Genomic DNA, 17,251 nt, shown 5'->3' with positions numbered 1-17,251 from the left:
TGTGTTCAGCTAATTTCAGATCAAATAGTTGTTGTTGTTTTTGTAGTCTCTATGCAGTCACATACATGGGATTTGTCGCTTTGCAGAGCATTTTGGGGAACTGTTAATGCCTAGGAGAGTATTTTAGGGTTAGACCCTTGCTAACTGGGCGAAGAGGCAACCTTTTAACATGGTGATTATCTTTATTTAGCAGGGGGAGAGTAACTGGCCCTATCTACCCCCATCACAGTACTTCCAGTGACTGTTGCTGGTGTCTGTCTGTCTGGTTTTTTTTTTTAGATTGTGAGCCCTTTGAGGACAGGGAGCAATCTTATCTTATTTTTTAATTTATTATTTCTCTATGTAAACGGCTTTGGAAATTTTTATTGAAAAGTGGTATATAAATTGTTGTTGTTGTTTAGATATCTACCCTAAACTGAGGCAACCCCTCCCCCCAGCCATATGCAAGTCTTGAGGATGGGAAGAACTCCTTTCAGATCCTTTTTTACTACTGCTTCAAACGTTCAATGGGGAACTTTCTCTAGAGCAGGAATTCTCAAACTTGGGTCCTCAGGTGTTATTGGACTTCAACTCCCATAATCCCCAGCCTCAGTGGCCTTTGGTTGGGGATTATGGGAGTTGAAGTCCAATAACACCTGAGGACCCAAGTTTGAGAACCACTGCTCTAGAGCTTCTGAAAATCTTGCTCCTCAACTGGATATTTCACCCCATTGTGCACAAGGAATGTTTGTCTGGATGCCAGCCAATATTTCCCTAGTTACTGAGAGTGGTGACACTGATGGGAGAAGTGCAGAAGTGTGGACCATTATGACTTGGCTTGGGGCGTCTCCATATTAACCTAGTGGTACAGGAAGAGCTGCACTGCAGCAGATTGTAAGCCACCAGCACCATTTAAAGAGAGGGCTTCAGCTTGATCAACATCTGTAGCAAAAGGGACTGCACTTTATTTTTCAAATGGGCCTGATCTTTTTACAGTTTCTGTTGCACGGACACTTCCTTTGCTAATCTGCATCGGCTTCCAAATAGCAACCCTTGGAAGATGACTAGCAAGTCTGCGACACTGATCAAGTTCCTTATATATCCTGTCTATGGGCAAGCCAGAGGTATCTGGTGGGCCACCGTGTGAAACAGGATGCTGGACTAGATAGGCCTTGGGCCTGATCCAGCAGGGCTGTCCTTGTGTTCTTGAAGATTTGAGTATAAAATCAGAGGGACAATCAGGTGGGAATGGGGTTGGGAATATAGGTTTTCTTTTGGAAGCTGTAACTAGGTGCCCTTTGAAAACTATTTCCTTTGTCCTGGGCTGCTTAACCCAAGGCCAGCTTTTTGGCATTATAGAAAGACATTTGCATGGCAGAAAACCTTGTCCTTCCTTTGAAGAAACAAAATGCACAGTAGCCTTGGGCAGCACTGCACCACCACAATTACATTATTGAGTTGTAGGGTAAGTGAAGGGAAACCTTTTGTTAGTGGATTGTGTTGCTTCCACTTTAGTCAGAAACTAATAAATAGGAGCCCTGTGTGAAAATCAGTTATGCAGAGCTTTTGTGTTGCTCAGCTTTAATTTGACTGTGTGCTATTGGATGTTTGGTGCATATGAATAAGGAGTAGTTCCCTTTCTATAGAATCAGTCTTTGTATTTTATTTTTCTCTGGACTATCCTTTGCAGCATCAAAGGATAGGGGTGGAGAGACAGCACTATTGCAGGCTTTAATAGCGCCTCTTCACTCCTAGGCTCTGGATTGTGATACATGGGGAAGTCCTCGCCAACGGTTACTGTGCCACCTTCTCTCCATCTGGCTGGCTAGCCTGGCCATCAGTGATGCCTGTGCTCAGCGCCACCTGACACTGTTCCTGATCTACTCTTGTTGATAATAGTGTTTTATTTCCAAACAGCTGTTTGGAAGCATTCTTAACTTTGCTTAGTCATCATCGGACATAGTGGTGACCCAAGATTAATGGAGACAGGAAGCATTTGCAAGAGAAGTGGCAGGGCAGGAGGGAGCACAAGATCCCACAACCTGTTTCCAATTGTTAAACAATGTTTAGCAACGGATCTTCACTGACCTTATAAAATGTAGCTAACTCTGTGAAGACACCAAGGCCCCATTCGGATGTAATGCAGAATCAGGATTAAATTGAGCTTTTGCACCATGTTCCTGAGCCTCAGATGCAGTTCCCCCTCCTCTTCACATGAAAGAGGAGGAAGGATTCTACTTAGAACAAGCCAGGATCTCTAACTGGGTGATCTAGGCAAAACTATAAAGTAAACCAGAATCTGAAGCTGCGTGTCCAGGTACTTATTTTGAAACCCTGACTACAGTGGACCAAAATCGCCCCCATTTGGACATAATGAAAGATCCTGGCTTGTTCTGAGCCAGGATCAGAAGTAGAACCCTTCCTCTCAAGCATTAAGAACATTGTGCAAAACCAGAATTCTGACTCCACATTATGTCTGAACTGGGCCAACTTCTGTTCTTTGATACCTGATTTGCTAAGTTTCAGTGATTTATGAACCTACTGCACACATACTCTTGTGAAACTCCATTACCAACTTTGATTAATAGAACATACAAAAGGTTTGAAAATGTTTGCATATTTAAATTAAAGTTAATTTTTGGAAAAACCCTGTGCTGCAGGACAAAAAGCCCCCCTTAGTTTAGAATTTGAATTGGGGTGTGTCTAATCCATTATTCATTGTCCAGGGCATGCTAAGATCCAGTCAGTAGTTTGAAAAGTAGTTGTAAAATCCTGATTTATGAAGATTTCCTCCTGAATAAGAGGCACTACCTCAAAATTGGTTCATTTTCCTGAATAAATCATTTCTGCACTGTTCCTGCTTTTTCCTTCATGTGTTGTGGTGCTTCCCCTCCTGTTGGCTTATAGCCAGCTGTGCTAGAGAGATCTTCCTCACCAGCCTCTAATGTGTCTACATAATTCCCTGAATGTACTAGGCATAGATGGAGCTGGTATTCTTGCTGCTGTTTCTGCCCATGCTCTTGTTATGTTTCACTCAGTTCTTCATAGGGTGGTTCAGCTTTCACCAATGGAAAGCCCACTCATGCACTTGGAGAAAATAATAACATATTGAAGTATTGCCTCTTGTTATATATAGTTCTTTCACTTGTAAAAATGTCACTAGCTTTTTCAGGCCTTGGTTCTGTCGTGTGTGCGTATTTACTCTTAGGATAGACCTTGACTCTCTCGTTTGTGAAGTCTCTGGAAAAGGATCTTCAATGATAGAATCTAAGTGTAAAAGACCTCAGTGCCACATAGCCCATACTCTTGCAATATGGAAGTATATCTAATCCTTCTTCATGGAAGCTGATGCAGTTGCTTTCTTAAGTTTCCAGTTGAGCAGTATATCTTCTAGGCAACATGTTCTTTTTAAAGAAATTACTAACTATGACCAAAATCTACCAGTCTTCAGTTTAAGCAGTTGACTTGTCCTTCCCTAAATGAAAAGAGCCATGAGTGGAAGAAGAAAACATACTGTGCATCCCCACAGAGTATTGTGTGGAGTGGGTTTGCTGTAAGAGAATCATGGTGACTAGGGAAAAAATAGACTGTACCATACAAACTGTAATAGACTATAAAAATACCTTATGCAAAGTCTTTCACAAATGGAAGAATTATTTTGCTTTTGGGCATCACTTTCCCATAGTCCTCTTCTGCTAAGTTGAAAGCGGGTCTTCCTTGAGTGGGGAGAAGCTTTTTGCTATTGACCCCACCCCCACCCCGGTTTTCTAGGAACTGTAAAGTAGTGGAAGTGAGCTCAGTAGTCAAGACTCAAGGATTGATTGTAGCTTCCTCTGGAACAGGCCTGCTCAACTTAGCCCCCTCCCCAACTGTTTTTGAACTTCAACTCCCATAATCCCCAGTCACAGTGGCCAATAGGGGATTGTAGACCAACATCTGCAGGAGGGCCATTGTTGAGCAGCCCTGCTCTGGCATTTCCTTTGGATTTGTTGCTGTTTAATGTGTGAAATAGTTCTTACTTTGTAGACAAAATGGCTCAGAGTTCACTTGGGCAGATGGATGGTTGGGGGTGGGGGAGGTATCTGTGGCTCAGTTTATTGATTATTTTGGCTGGTTCTAATCAGTCTTGCATTCTGAAGTAGATACTGAGTTCAAGGACATGCAGGTCACACACTGTGAACTGGAACCAGGGTTAATGCCAGTTAGGAGAGGTTGAGTCCTTTTCCTGGCTAGTGTGATTAATGCCGTATTTTTGAGATGAGCCCAGAGCCCAGATAGTGTCAAATCTGTGGTAGTTTATCCCTTGTTCAAGAATGTTTAGCCTCCTGTTTCCAGCCTTGCCTTCTGTGAGGAGATCACTCTACACAACTGTCCCTATTTAACCCCAGTACCATGTCTTTGTAGTGGCGGTTGCTGGTGCCCACCTTGTGTTTCTTTTTAGATTGTGGGCCCTTTTGGAACAAGAAACCTTTTTTTCCCCCTTTGTAAAAAAAACCAACCTGAGAATGTTTTTGGTTGAAAAGGAGTGTGTTGTGTAGATTACCGCCCCCGCCCCCCAATCATTTCAAAGGCCCCAAGATAGTTTGGGATTGTAGTTTAGGCATATGGTTGCTGCCTAAGGATCAACCCTGTTGATCCTCTTAAAATACTTCTGTAATCATGAATGTTGTTGGTCTTCCCTATTTATCTTGTCTTTAACTCCCAGACTACTTGGGTGGATTGGGTGGATATTGCTCCTCTCTCTACGTGTATATGTCATGACCTGATCAACTTATGTTCCAGTTACCGGCCAATACAGGCTTGGTTTTAGAATATAAATCAGCTTCTTCTGTTGTGCAATCCTGCACACTGAATAGTGCAGAAGGCTGAAATCTGTATGGATTTCTAGTGCACAAAGTTATTCTGAAATAGAAAATACTGTCACGTCAGCCACCTTAGTATATAGAAAATTTAGCAGTCATCTTCATTGTTTCACGTGGAACTGTATAAAACATATCTGCACATCTACTTTGGCAGCGAGTGGTGGTGTTTAATGGAGCTAAATGGCAGGAAGTTGATTTCAGACTGGGAAGGAGAACTTCCCATGGGAGAAGAAACAAAAATACATTGGTAGTACTGAGGAGGTTGCCCACATGCCCTCTGAGATTAGTTGTGTCACTACTCATCTAGGTTAGCTTTTCATTTTCCCTTGTCAGAGGCACCTGTTAAAGGGCTGCAGTGGAAAAACTGGAAAGGAAAATACTCAATTCATGTCCAAGGCACTTGTTCCCTCAGGCAGTCTTATGATTTTATTTTTCTTGACAAATTTGCCTGTTCCAGGAGATGGCTTATCCTCTGGAGAAAAATTTTCACAGTTGCTACTTCGAAAGAGCAAGATTTAAAATGGCATGTGTTGGCCTTTCTTTTACAAATTCATTCTTTTGTCTCTCCCTCCACCCCTGCTCAGTCACAGATGAAGACACAGTGAAGAGGTATTTTGCCAAGTTTGAAGAGAAATTCTTCCAAACCTGTGAGAAGGAACTTGCCAAAATCAACACATTTTATTCAGGTAAGAGGTTTGTTTTCAGCTGTCTTGTATTTTTCTTTCCTTGTCTGAAGGTTTTGGTGCTGGCAATATTGGCTTAAAAATACAGAATTAATGTGTGTCTTGTAGAAATGTCTCTACACCTTCCTAACCATAGACTTCACTATTTGAGCTAGGGTTTTTTTTACCATGGTTCTGATAGCTGTTTGGACTGCTGGACTTGTAAAGCAAAGGAGTTCTACTGTTTCAGGGTAGCCACTGAATGCTCTCTGATCTGTCTGTAACTGTAATGTAACAAGGGATTAAATGGCATTTGGGGTTTGTAGGACCCAACAGAATCTGAAACTTACTTCAAAGTGGATGGATTATGGAGCAAGAACTCAAGGGCTAAGACTTCCATACATTTGAAACAATTAGTTGTAAATTTTTTGATAATTAGATACAGCATTTCAAATTGTTTTGGTCAGTCTGCCAACTGTAGGACCATTCAGCATTCAGACAAGCAAGGCTATGTGTTCAGGACAGCTGGTTTCCTTTGGTTTAGTGGCCCACTTGCTTTCTTGAGATTTTGAATGGGGCCATAAGAGGTTGCTAGCCAAAGGAAGTTCCAAGCACAGCTTAGTCATTCAGCTGACATTCAGCCTGGGACCTGGTTTCAATTCTAGGGCTAATTCTGGGGTTGCAGAGTGGAGGGGAGATGAATTAAGATGCAAATATTGTGGATTATTTGCAGAATGCTTTCCCCTCATCATTGAGTAACCATAGTCAACCATCATGCATTTTGTATAAGAAAACAGAGGCTGTGGGTCAGAGCGTGGGACTTTGAGGCACACTTGAGCCAATAATCTCTTCTTCCAAATTAAGCCCTTCATAGACAGGTCATTAAGTTGCCATGTTCAGAGGGCACTTTCTTTGGGGAAACATTTACCATGGAAGATATGCTTTTCATTACAAACACCTTAACCATTTCTTGGTTGCCAGTTCCTGCTAACACTTGACTTTTTGTTTACATAGAGAATATCTGATTACATACTTGGCCTGACAGATTCACAGCAGTCATTGTGGCACTGACAGCTCACTTACCAGGTCAGGAAAAAACAAAGCAGGTCTGAGAATGTGATTGACAAGGGCAAAATCTGACAAGTGTCCCAGAAGGTATTGCTTTTTAATCAGAGAGGTTTCCCTTCCGGTAACTTAATGAAACAGTGACAGTAGTATATAGTGAACAACAAACATGAAGCTTGTTTGAGATACAAGACCTCTCTTCTGTTCTCAGCTGCCAAAGTAAAGTTTTGAAGCCAAACAGATATGAATTAGTTGAGGATCTAGATCTTAAGTAGAAACAGTAGGTCCTAATGGTATGGAGTCGTCTGAAAGAGTCCAGTGGTATGGTTGGTCCAGTGGTATGGTTGGTGGTACACATAGTGAAGCTAGGCATATAATAAAGTTTTTATTTTCATGCTGCATTGCCATATAATTTTCAAGCTGTGTTTTAAAAAATGTTTTTGGCTTTGGACACTGCATTAGAAAAGCTTATAGAACTTAATGGATGAATACATGTGTTCTCCTTCTCTAGGTTTATAGGGAAGCTAAACTTTAAAGCATTCACTGACTCACCATATTAAATAAATTAAATCTTTTTTCTTGCCTGTGAGGAAGGTATACATGTGCCATCTTGAGAAATACTCTCAGTTACTTACAACTACTACGAATATTTAATGTGGGTATTTTCCTGGGTCCTGGCATAGTCCTTTTTTTAATCTTTTGAAATAGTTTGGTTTTTGCTGGCTTTGGAGATTGACTGGATTTGAGATATACTTTAAGTTTCAAACTTCCAGATATAGTAGCAATTGCCATTTTATCAAGCTTCTTGTATTCAGTATGAGAAGCTTAATTTTACCAAAATACCTTCCTCTTTGGAGTTGCAGGGAGGTTCTCCTAAAGACTTTTCTGAGCTCTCCCCCAACCTCAGATTTAACTGTTGATTGGAGCAGATTATTTAATGCATTGGAAGCCCCTCTGGGAGATCATATACTACAGGTGGACCGTGTTAATCATGGTTCAAACATCTGTGGTTCTGTGTATCCACGGTCAGGGAATAAACACCCAAGCTCGGTATACGTGGTGCAAAAAAGGGTTAATTTTCATGTATGCACGGTTTGGGGGTGGCCAGAAATGACCTCGGGGGTCATTTCTGGCCACCATTTTGTCAAATGGAGCCATTTTGTGGCTCTTGTTTTAAAAATTATAAATCCCCCAGTGATTTTTTGTGGGATAATTGGCAAAATTGGCCACTTGTACAGAGAGAGTACAGCATTCTCTCTGATGTCCACCATTTTTGCCCTGCAGGAACCTAACCCCCCAATTGCCATAGATTTAATGCATCATTATCTGCGGATTCATTTCCTGAGAAATCTGCGAGAACTGAATCCTTGTGGATAACAAGGTCCATAGTTCATGGGGATTTGAGAACAAGATAAGTTGGTTTTTCTAAATTTTGTTTCCACTGATTAAAAAAAAATCAGGGTTTCATGTAAAGTTGCATGTCCTCTTGATTCCTGTGAAGGCATGCATTTAACCCCCCTCCCCACCTACCCCCCACTTTCTGTCAGATGAACCATCCAAAGACATTTGGGTTTGTGGGGAAGTGCTACACTGTAGTGCTTGTTTCTGAGTAGTGTCTGCTTCAGCATCTATCAGTGATGTAGCATGTGTGCTGATAATTGAACCTTAAAATTTGTCCTTTTTGGTTGGTGTGCCAAGAACCATAGTTTTAGATGGGATATTTAAATGCACAAGTGTTCAGTAGTATTTTGTGAGGAGACATGGAAACAATGTATTTTATTTGATGCTGCACCAACTGGAAGTGTGTTAGCCAGAAAAGGATAGTTGTCAATGTTTTGATAGCTTTGCCTCAAGGTTTTGCATGTTAAAATTTTGATAGTCAGTATCAATATGTTAATATCTTAGCTGCGAGGCAAACACATTAATTTGAATACTTTCTCTCTTTACAATGACAATCTCTAATGTAGTTAATTGGATAGAATATCTGATTTGAACAAGGGATCTTTGGAACTTAATCTGGAATTTTAATTGAAGTTGACTATGGATAACTTGCTGGACAAGTCACTATCGTGCACCCACCATTCTTGTTGATGATGATAGTGATAATTTAAAAGCATGACGCATTTTGTTATGTTGAAACTGAATTCAACAGGGGTACATAATAATTTTTTGCTCAGAAATGAATTATCTGAATGTATGCACTACAAAATCTGTGATTTGCTTTATGAATGGAATTTCAAATTCACAGTTGGGAGAAGGGATCATGAATGCATACCCATCTAAAGGAAGATGGGTGAACTCAACATGAAATTTTGTTCCTACTACTGTTAAACGGTGTGTGAGCCTATTTAAACTGCAAAGACTGAAGGAAAAACTGCTTACTTTTCTCTGAAGTGGCTTCATGTTGTAAAGGTTTCAAATGCATGGTCTGAGACAAAGCAAGGTGCTGTTAACCATTAGCAGTAATAACATAATTCAGGGTGCAGAAAGGTCTGTCTGAACATATCTGATGCTTAGATGACTTAGAATAATGTGTAAATGAAATATGCAGAAGTAGTTCTGTTTTCTGTCATGCCATCAATGTGTTCTTTCACAACCAGAATCCCTGTCAAAGTATATAGAATAACAGTCACTTGTAGAGAGCAAAATCAGGCCTGTTTTCCAACCCAGGATACTCTGATGGAAGCTTAGGTTGAATTCAAAAAATATGTGGAGAGAGCTGAACCTTCCTACTATATACTCATTTACAAAGGATAATGAGGTTGCTGTATAGGTCTCAGCCAAAACAGAGGGTGTGTTTTGTAAAAAGCCTGGTAAAAACATTTTCATTCACAGTGATTGCAGGAATTTGCAGCCAAATCAGATCGGATGTATGATGATGTTGTATTGCTTATGCGATCCCTAATTTGCTGGTATTGCCTCAAGAAGAAGTCACTTCTTGTTTGTGTTTAGCATATTTAAAAAATGAGCAAGAGATGTATGTGAAACCTCCTGCCCCCAGAAACCTCCCTTTTCCTTCCCCCACCACTACCGCCACCACAGTTTTTTGGGGAAATCTATCACAACCATAGTTTGTGGCTGCAACCGTTTATGTTTATGCTGGCTTTACTATTGGAATGGTTACAAAAGTAATTTACATACAATATTCCTAACATACTCTGAATTTCACATGTCAGAATTGTCTGAGTGCTCATTTGTAGTACTGTGTGCTCACATTTCATTGCTTTCTTCAACAGAGAAGCTTGCAGAAGCTCAGCGCAGGTTTGCTACACTACAAAATGAATTGCAATCAACTTTGGATGCCCAGAAAGAAACAAGTGGTCTTACCACTCTGCGACAGCGTAAAATGCCTGTCTTCCACCTGTCCCATGAGGAACGTGTTCAGCATAGGAACATCAGAGACCTGAAACTGGCCTTCAGTGAGTTCTACCTCAGCCTCATCCTCCTGCAGAACTATCAGGTACCAACTATGCTGGGATCTCTTTTTCTGCTAGTTTTTCTGTTGAAGAGTATGCTTAGTGATGAAAGCCGTGGGACCTCAAATCTTGATAATGGGTGACTTTTACTCCCCTGGGACTCGTTTGTTGGGACTTACTGAGCTCCTGCTTATCGTCCTTTCTCTTCAGCATGTTCAGTAAGCTGTTGAATAAGATCATGACCCTTAGACCAGAATATGGTCTAAGGGGACAAGATACAGCCACCGTGCTGAAGCTAAGCAGGTCTTAGTGTGCTCAGTTCCTGGATGGGAGACCCATGCATGCCACCTTTGGGGATGGGACTGTCTCCCAGTGGTAGTGCATCTGCTTTGCATGCTAAAGGTCCCAGGTCCAATGCTTAGCATCTCCAGATAGGGATTGGAAAGTCTCCTGCCTGAAACATTGGAGAAGCTGCTCCCAGTCAGTGTAAATAATACTGAGCCAAATGGACCAATGGTGTTTCTCAATATAAGGCAGCTTCCTATGTGCCTATTGTGCAGGTTCAATTCCGATGATCCTTTTAAATTATGATTTGGAAGATCGTGAATGAACTGAAAACTCATGCACTCCCTCTTTCACCCTTTCTTTTTGCCCGGTTGCATGCAGCTTCCTTCTGTTTACTGTTTAGCCCTAGAAGTACTTTGCCATAGCATCTGAATTGGCAAAATCATGACTTGCCCTTCAAACCCAAGTTTGCCAGTTAAGTGTTAAATTGGAAACTGAGAAGGAATGAGGGGGTGTTCAAGCCCACAGCTCTTTCCCAGTACTCCATATTATGGTTTTGGAAGATAATCTGAACTGAAGCACAGGGACTTTGAGTAGGCTGTATTAGTCCAGGTCCTTGTACAAATCCTTGTATTAGACCAAGTGGGAAGAGAGCTGGTCTTGTGGTAGCAAGCATGACTTGTCCCCTTAAGCTAAGCAGGATCTGCCCTGGTTACATACGAAAGGGAGACTAGAAGTATGAGCGCTGTAAGATATTCCCCTTAGGGGATGGAGCCGCTCTGGGAAGAGCATCTAGGCTCCAAGTTCCTTCCCTGGCATCTCCAAGATAGGGCTGAGAGAGATTCCTGCCTGCAACCTTGGAGAAGCCGCTGCCAGTCTGTATAGACAATACTGAGCGAGATGGACCTATGGTCTGACTCAGTATATGGCAGCTTCCTATGTTCCTTATGTTGATACTCTTTCCAACCCAGGTTATGCATATAAATACCTAGTGTCCTGCTTTAAGTGGGTATTTGCCAAAAGAATATGAATCTGGACAAGACACAAGAAGTGGTAATTGGCCTGCTCTGTGGCTCAGGGGGGAAAGTATTTTTGTTTTGGTTGTTGAGGGGGAATTTTTTTTTTTTTAAGTCAGTTTGGCTTTCAGAAGTATCACCTGTGCCTGAATCGTTCAGGTCATGGTATCCACCTATTGAGAGTGTTGAAAAGTTGTGAACCTATTCCATCAAATCAGCACTTAAAATCCATTTCATTCTTTTGTTACCTTGATCTGTACTTAAGACTCTCACAGCTCAAGAATTGCAGCTGGCTCAAAAGGTTTCACTGTGATCATCAGGAACATGCTTGTATCAGTATGGTTTATTGCCCAAATTGCACTATACTTCGCACTTGTAAAAACCAAGATAATCCAAATTCTGTACCAAGGAGAATTGAATTGCTGTATAAGTCTTATACAAATTATGCGAATTGACAAACTTTGCATTTAATTTCTTCATTTGTATTCACACACAACTTCTGAGAGTTCACCAGAATTGCCTACTTTCAAGCATGTTTGTGTTTTAAAAGGCTAAAATCGCCCCACCAGAATAATGGGCAGTGTGTTAAATTTTGCACCCAGTCCCAAATCCTGTATTTGCAGAGTACAGTCCTAGTATACAAACATCCCTGTCAGTTGTTTTGAGTGTGAGAATTAGCTATTTTCGTTCTATACTTCTTTAAAAGAATGTGTTTCTAATGAGCTTTTAATCTGTTTTTAGCCGAATAAAAAGTGTGAGTTAAATTTTCTTAACATGAACTGTACAGTTACCTCTTCTTCAGTGTTTGAATTAGTCATTCAAAATCCACAGGCTTGCATCCAAAAAACTGAAAGGAGTTGTGCTTAGAGGGTCTTTCCCACTTGTGTTGCAGTACTTCACATACCCTGAAAAGCCATTCCTGAGGGTTGGGAGATCCTCCAGAATGGTGTATAAGGGTGGGTGGGGAACTACAAAAATGTACTTGCATAAGCTTTCCATTTGTGCAAGCAGCACTTTGGATATAAGCCATAGTTTCTTCCATGACTTGAAAGTAATCAGAGAGCGAGTAATATATTTTATACATTAGAATCAGAATCAGAAATCATTTTGTTTCAAATGTGGTATCTGAGGGGGATATGGAAAAACTAAATGTGTTAAGTACTAACAGTAGGGTGAATTAATCATTAATCTTTAGTAATTTTCTAAAGAGATGTATGGTATTTTGAGAGAGAGAGAGAAATAGCAAGAGACTCCTACTGTTTCTTAACGTTTCCAAATTTTTAACACAAGTGAGAACTTGGGCAAAGGAACATGTGCTGCTGAACATGCTTCTTGCCAGAAGGATTGGCAAGAAGGGACTGGGGCACTTGTAGCTGGTGAGTGGATTTGTGATGCCTGTTGAACAAAATACATATAAAGTAGTATTAACTGAATAAAGTACATATGAGCCCCTGGTGGCGCAGTGGTAAAACTGCCGCCCTGTAATCAGAAGGTTACAAGTTCGATCCTGACCAGGGGCTCAAGGTTGACTCAGCCTTCCATCCTTCCAAGGTCGGTAAAATGAGTACCCAGAATGTTGGGGGCAATATGCTAAACCGCTTAGAGAGCTCCGGCTATAGAGCGGTATATAAATGGAAGTGCTATTGCTATTGCTATATAAAGTAGTATTAGAGTACATGGCACTTGACAGAGTAACAGAAGCAAAGTACAGGTCACTGCTTTGAAGGGCTTACATAGCAAACTAAAAAAGAATGCAGCTGCTATTAACATACAGTTTAATAGCTCTGTATTTAGTATCTACATGCAACTGCAGGGAGAGATCATCAGAAGATTTGGTACAGGTGTTATCAGTATGCTGACAACACCCAAATCTATTTCTCCATGCCAGCATCATCAGGAGAAGGCATAACCTCCCTAAATGCTTGCCTGCAGGATGAGGGATAACCAACTGAGACTGAATCCAAATAAGATGGAAGTACTTATTGTGCGAGTTGGAACTCAGGAGACAATTTTGATCTACCAGTTCTGGATGGACTCACACTTCCCCAGAAGGACCAAGAATGCAGTTTGTGAGTGCTTCTGGATCCAAACCTTTTCCTGGTGTCTCAGATTGAGGCATTGGCCCAGAAGTGTTTTCTATCAGCTGTGGCTGATATGCCATCTGTGTCCGTTTCTTGAGATAAATGATCTCAGAACATATGCTGGTAAACTCCAAGCTTGACTGCTGCAATGTTCTCTATGTGGGGCTGCCTTTGTCCGTAGTCCAGAAACTGCTGTTGGTACAGAGTGTGGCAGCCAGGGTGGTCTCTGGATCATCTCAAAGAGACCCTATTACTCCTATATTAAAATAACTACACTGGCTACCAATAGGTTTCTGGGCAAAATACAAGGTGCTGGTTATAACCTATAAAGCACTAAACAGCTTGGGCCCAGGGTATTTAAGAGAACATCTTCTTCACTATGAGCCCCATCGCCCATTGGGATTATCTGGAGAGGTTTGTCTGCAGTTGCCACCAGCTCATCTGGTATACACAGGCAAAGGCCTTCTCTGTTGCCCCCCGCCCCAGACTCTGGAATGCACTTGCTACTGAAATAAGAGCCTCTCCATCTCTGAAAACTTTTAAAAAGTCTTTAAAGACACATTTATTCACCCAAACTTTTTAACCAGACTTGTAGCTTAAAATTGTTTTAATTTATTTTGTGGTAAACCTCCCAGAAACAGAGGTTTGGGGTGTGCACAAATATAATAAAATAATAAATACATAATCATCCTAAATCAAATGTTCAAGTAATCAAATAACCCAATTTAGTATGTTGTGTCGAGTGATTTCTTGAATTTTAGCCAAACATTATTTCCAGAAGTTGACAATCATAGGACTACTTTGAAAAAGAAAAAAGAAATATCTGCTTCTGGAGTTTGACATCTTCAACAAGCATCTCCCTGGCTATTTTAAATACAATCTGGATGCAAGGGAGTTAAATGCCTCCTAAACAATAGTTTATAGTAGCTTTCTCTTTGGGAGATACTAATTAAACCTTTGACATTCTTCCATAGCTATGACCCTTCTTTTTCTAAGATTTTCTTCCAAATATATCCAACGATATGTGCATATCTTGAGGGCATCACCTCAAGTTAAATTCTGCTTCCATCTGCATAAATCACTTCTCTGAGTAGAAATTGAGCAGAACAATTCTAAGAGTCAGTTTAAGCATAGCACCAAGCCAGTGCTACCTGAATGGGCCACGTTTACATGTTCATTCCCCTCTTTCTTTCGGTTTGGCAACAATCAAACCATAATTTGCTATTACATTCAGTTTGGCAACAAATAATAGTTGCTGTTACATGGGCAAGATATGATATGGGCAAATGATGTCCATTTCAGTTGTAATAGCAAACTATGGTTTGCTGCTAAATTAGAAGTGAGAGGCAAAGCTGAATGTGCAAGGAGAAGTGGAAACACACAATATGAGGCGAGTTGACATAGCATCAAACCATGGTATGGGCTTGTTGCTGAACCAATTGAATTTCAGAAGCATCCTGAGGCTAACCAGTGCAGGAATGGTGTGCTATAACTAAATTATTTATTTATTTAATACATTTCTATACCTCCCAATAACTAAATAGGGTGAAGTAGAATGGAAAAGGAGGGTTCTTGTTCAAAAAGGATTATCTTTTTAAAAACAAAGTACAATCTCCCATGGTCAGTAGATTATATTTTGAGTATCACCTTTATCCTTCTGCCATTTGATTATTTAAGATTAATTTTCTCTCTGAGTGTTTGAATTCTGTACTTCTGAAGGCTAGAGCTCTGAAATTATGTTGATGGGATAAGAAGGCTCTCTTGCAAGAATTCATGCTCATGTAAAGCCCAATATTACTAGATCACAATAGCTTCAGGTTCCTGAGGCGTGTAAAAAGCTATAATTACTCCCACAGCAAGCCAAATTATGTAGCACAGAAAAATCGATGGCCAAAATTATGACTTTGTTTCATTTTTCATTTCAGCTTTATAAAACAAGGCACAACTGTCCCAAGGGAGGGAAGTACTGGGTTTTTTCAAGAGAATGTAATTAAAGTGTCTCATTGGCAGTAATATAGATCATTAATGCACTGGCTTCCTGTTCCCCTCTCCCTGTCCTCTTCCTTCCCTTCCATACTACAGAGCTCCAATATTAAATCACTCTAGGCACAATTAAATTGAAAATCATTTCAGCAGAGATGCTGAAACCTCTCCCACAGGCACAGTATTCTGCCATTCTTTGTTGTCTTCCGAATTTTGGCTTGTTTGCGTGGCTGCTTAAAATGGGATCACTTTCTGCATACCATTGTTACTGATATTTGGATGTATGCTTTAAATTGAACCCTTAAACCTAATTAAGCTGTTTTGTATATCATCAGATGCTTTTTAATGTAAGTATACAATACACACTATATATATGGAGAACATGCCATGGAATAAAAAACCTACATCATAATGTAGACTCCTGCCTGCTATCTATTTAACTCAGCCCCATGTACTATAAGATATTGGGCTAATGAACAAGGGATGATATGTTTAGCATGTAATCCTGTCTTTTAAAATAAGATTGATTCCATGTATTCTATGACTTGAAGAAACCTAATAATTAAAAGGAATTTAAATTACTAGATTAATTCACAAGTACAGAGTCTCAAGAAAGGAACCTTCAATAGATAGTTTTTATGTCTTGGCAGGGGGTAAAGAGAATAAAAGCATAGCTACCTTATTTTAAGAAATACCTATGTCCAGCAGGAAGGCTTATTCAGATGCCTTTAAATGTATTGAGACTGCCTTTTCCTCTAAAGTTCTCTTCATACACTACATATTAGCATATATTTTAAAGATTTTTGTTAACCAACCACTCCAAAAGAAACTGCATAAAATAGCATCCAACTTGAAAATGCTAACGTATGAAATAAACTGTGGATAATCTTTGTTCATATAATACATAAAAATAATGAAACCTATTATTATTGCTAGATAGACCAATTTTAATCCAATAATATAAATGGCTAAAAATGATAGTAAAATACCATTCTCATGCAAATAAATTCAAAAACTGTTATCAATGCATATATAATGAAATGAATCAATCTTATTACAACCCATCCCAACTAACTCTGTCAATCGGGAACTCGAGAAATAATCCTAATATGCTTGAAACTGTGAACCTGTTTAGCAATAATCCAGAGGGTCCTGTCTGAAATGTCATAATGTCCAAATCTCACAAGTGAATAATCCAAGAGATTTTCTTGAGGAACCAAAATTGCACAAGTTGAGACATTCTGAAAGGAATGTTCCAGAACAGCCAAATGTGTTTTGACCCTCTTCATGTTTTTTTCAGTGGCAAATTGTTCAATAACTCCTCATTGTCCAATGAAGTCTAATCTGCATTTGTAGATTTCGACATCCAGTTCCACTGTCAGTTTGTGCTTTGTGCTACAGACCTAACCCCCTTAGGTCTTTTGAGTGATCAAAAGATTTTTGTTAAAGCATATACCTGAAAAAAGCTGCAGCAGTAAATGCGACAGATGTTCCCAGCTGTGCAGTGCAAATTAAGATGATAATCCATGGGGGAAATAGATGTTTCATGCCCCCCTCAAGCTAATTTCTTGTTGGATGTTGTAACAAAATGACTGCTTTCTGAGAATTGGTGTATTAAAGGAAAGTGCATCATTTTAATTTGATGTACTCAGATTAAGACTCATGAGTAGGGAGTCTTAAGTAGAATTATTTGGTGTCTGTGAAATAGATAGCCTCATACAATAGGAGAGAAATATAGCTGCATTTGGGTTTTTTGGTCCTGCTCTAGTCTATAAAGCTTTTGCTATTCAAAAAATGTTGGTCCATATTTAAAAAGTGATGCTGAAAACATTTGAAGCTCTTTCCCCCAGAAGGTTAAGTTTTCAGTTCACCCACATCAATTCAAATAAAGTAAAAGTTCTA

At 40.0% G+C, this 17,251-nt stretch overlaps 1 protein-coding gene across 2 annotated transcripts in view; it reads left to right on the top strand.

The window, feature by feature from the left end:
- Positions 1 to 17,251, top strand: part of XPR1 (xenotropic and polytropic retrovirus receptor 1) — a 169,784-nt gene that overhangs the window by 78,356 nt on the left and 74,177 nt on the right. For both annotated transcript variants that reach the window (XM_053245279.1, XM_053245278.1), the window contains exons 3-4: positions 5,426 to 5,527; positions 9,805 to 10,028. In XM_053245279.1, coding sequence (XP_053101254.1) covers positions 5,426 to 5,527; positions 9,805 to 10,028 — 326 coding nt within the window. The remainder of the gene's footprint in view (positions 1 to 5,425; positions 5,528 to 9,804; positions 10,029 to 17,251) is intronic.

This window comes from Hemicordylus capensis, chromosome 4 (assembly GCF_027244095.1).
Source record: "Hemicordylus capensis ecotype Gifberg chromosome 4, rHemCap1.1.pri, whole genome shotgun sequence".
Taxonomy (NCBI): Eukaryota; Metazoa; Chordata; class Lepidosauria; order Squamata; family Cordylidae; genus Hemicordylus; species Hemicordylus capensis.
This window is presented reverse-complemented; position numbering and strand designations above follow the sequence as displayed.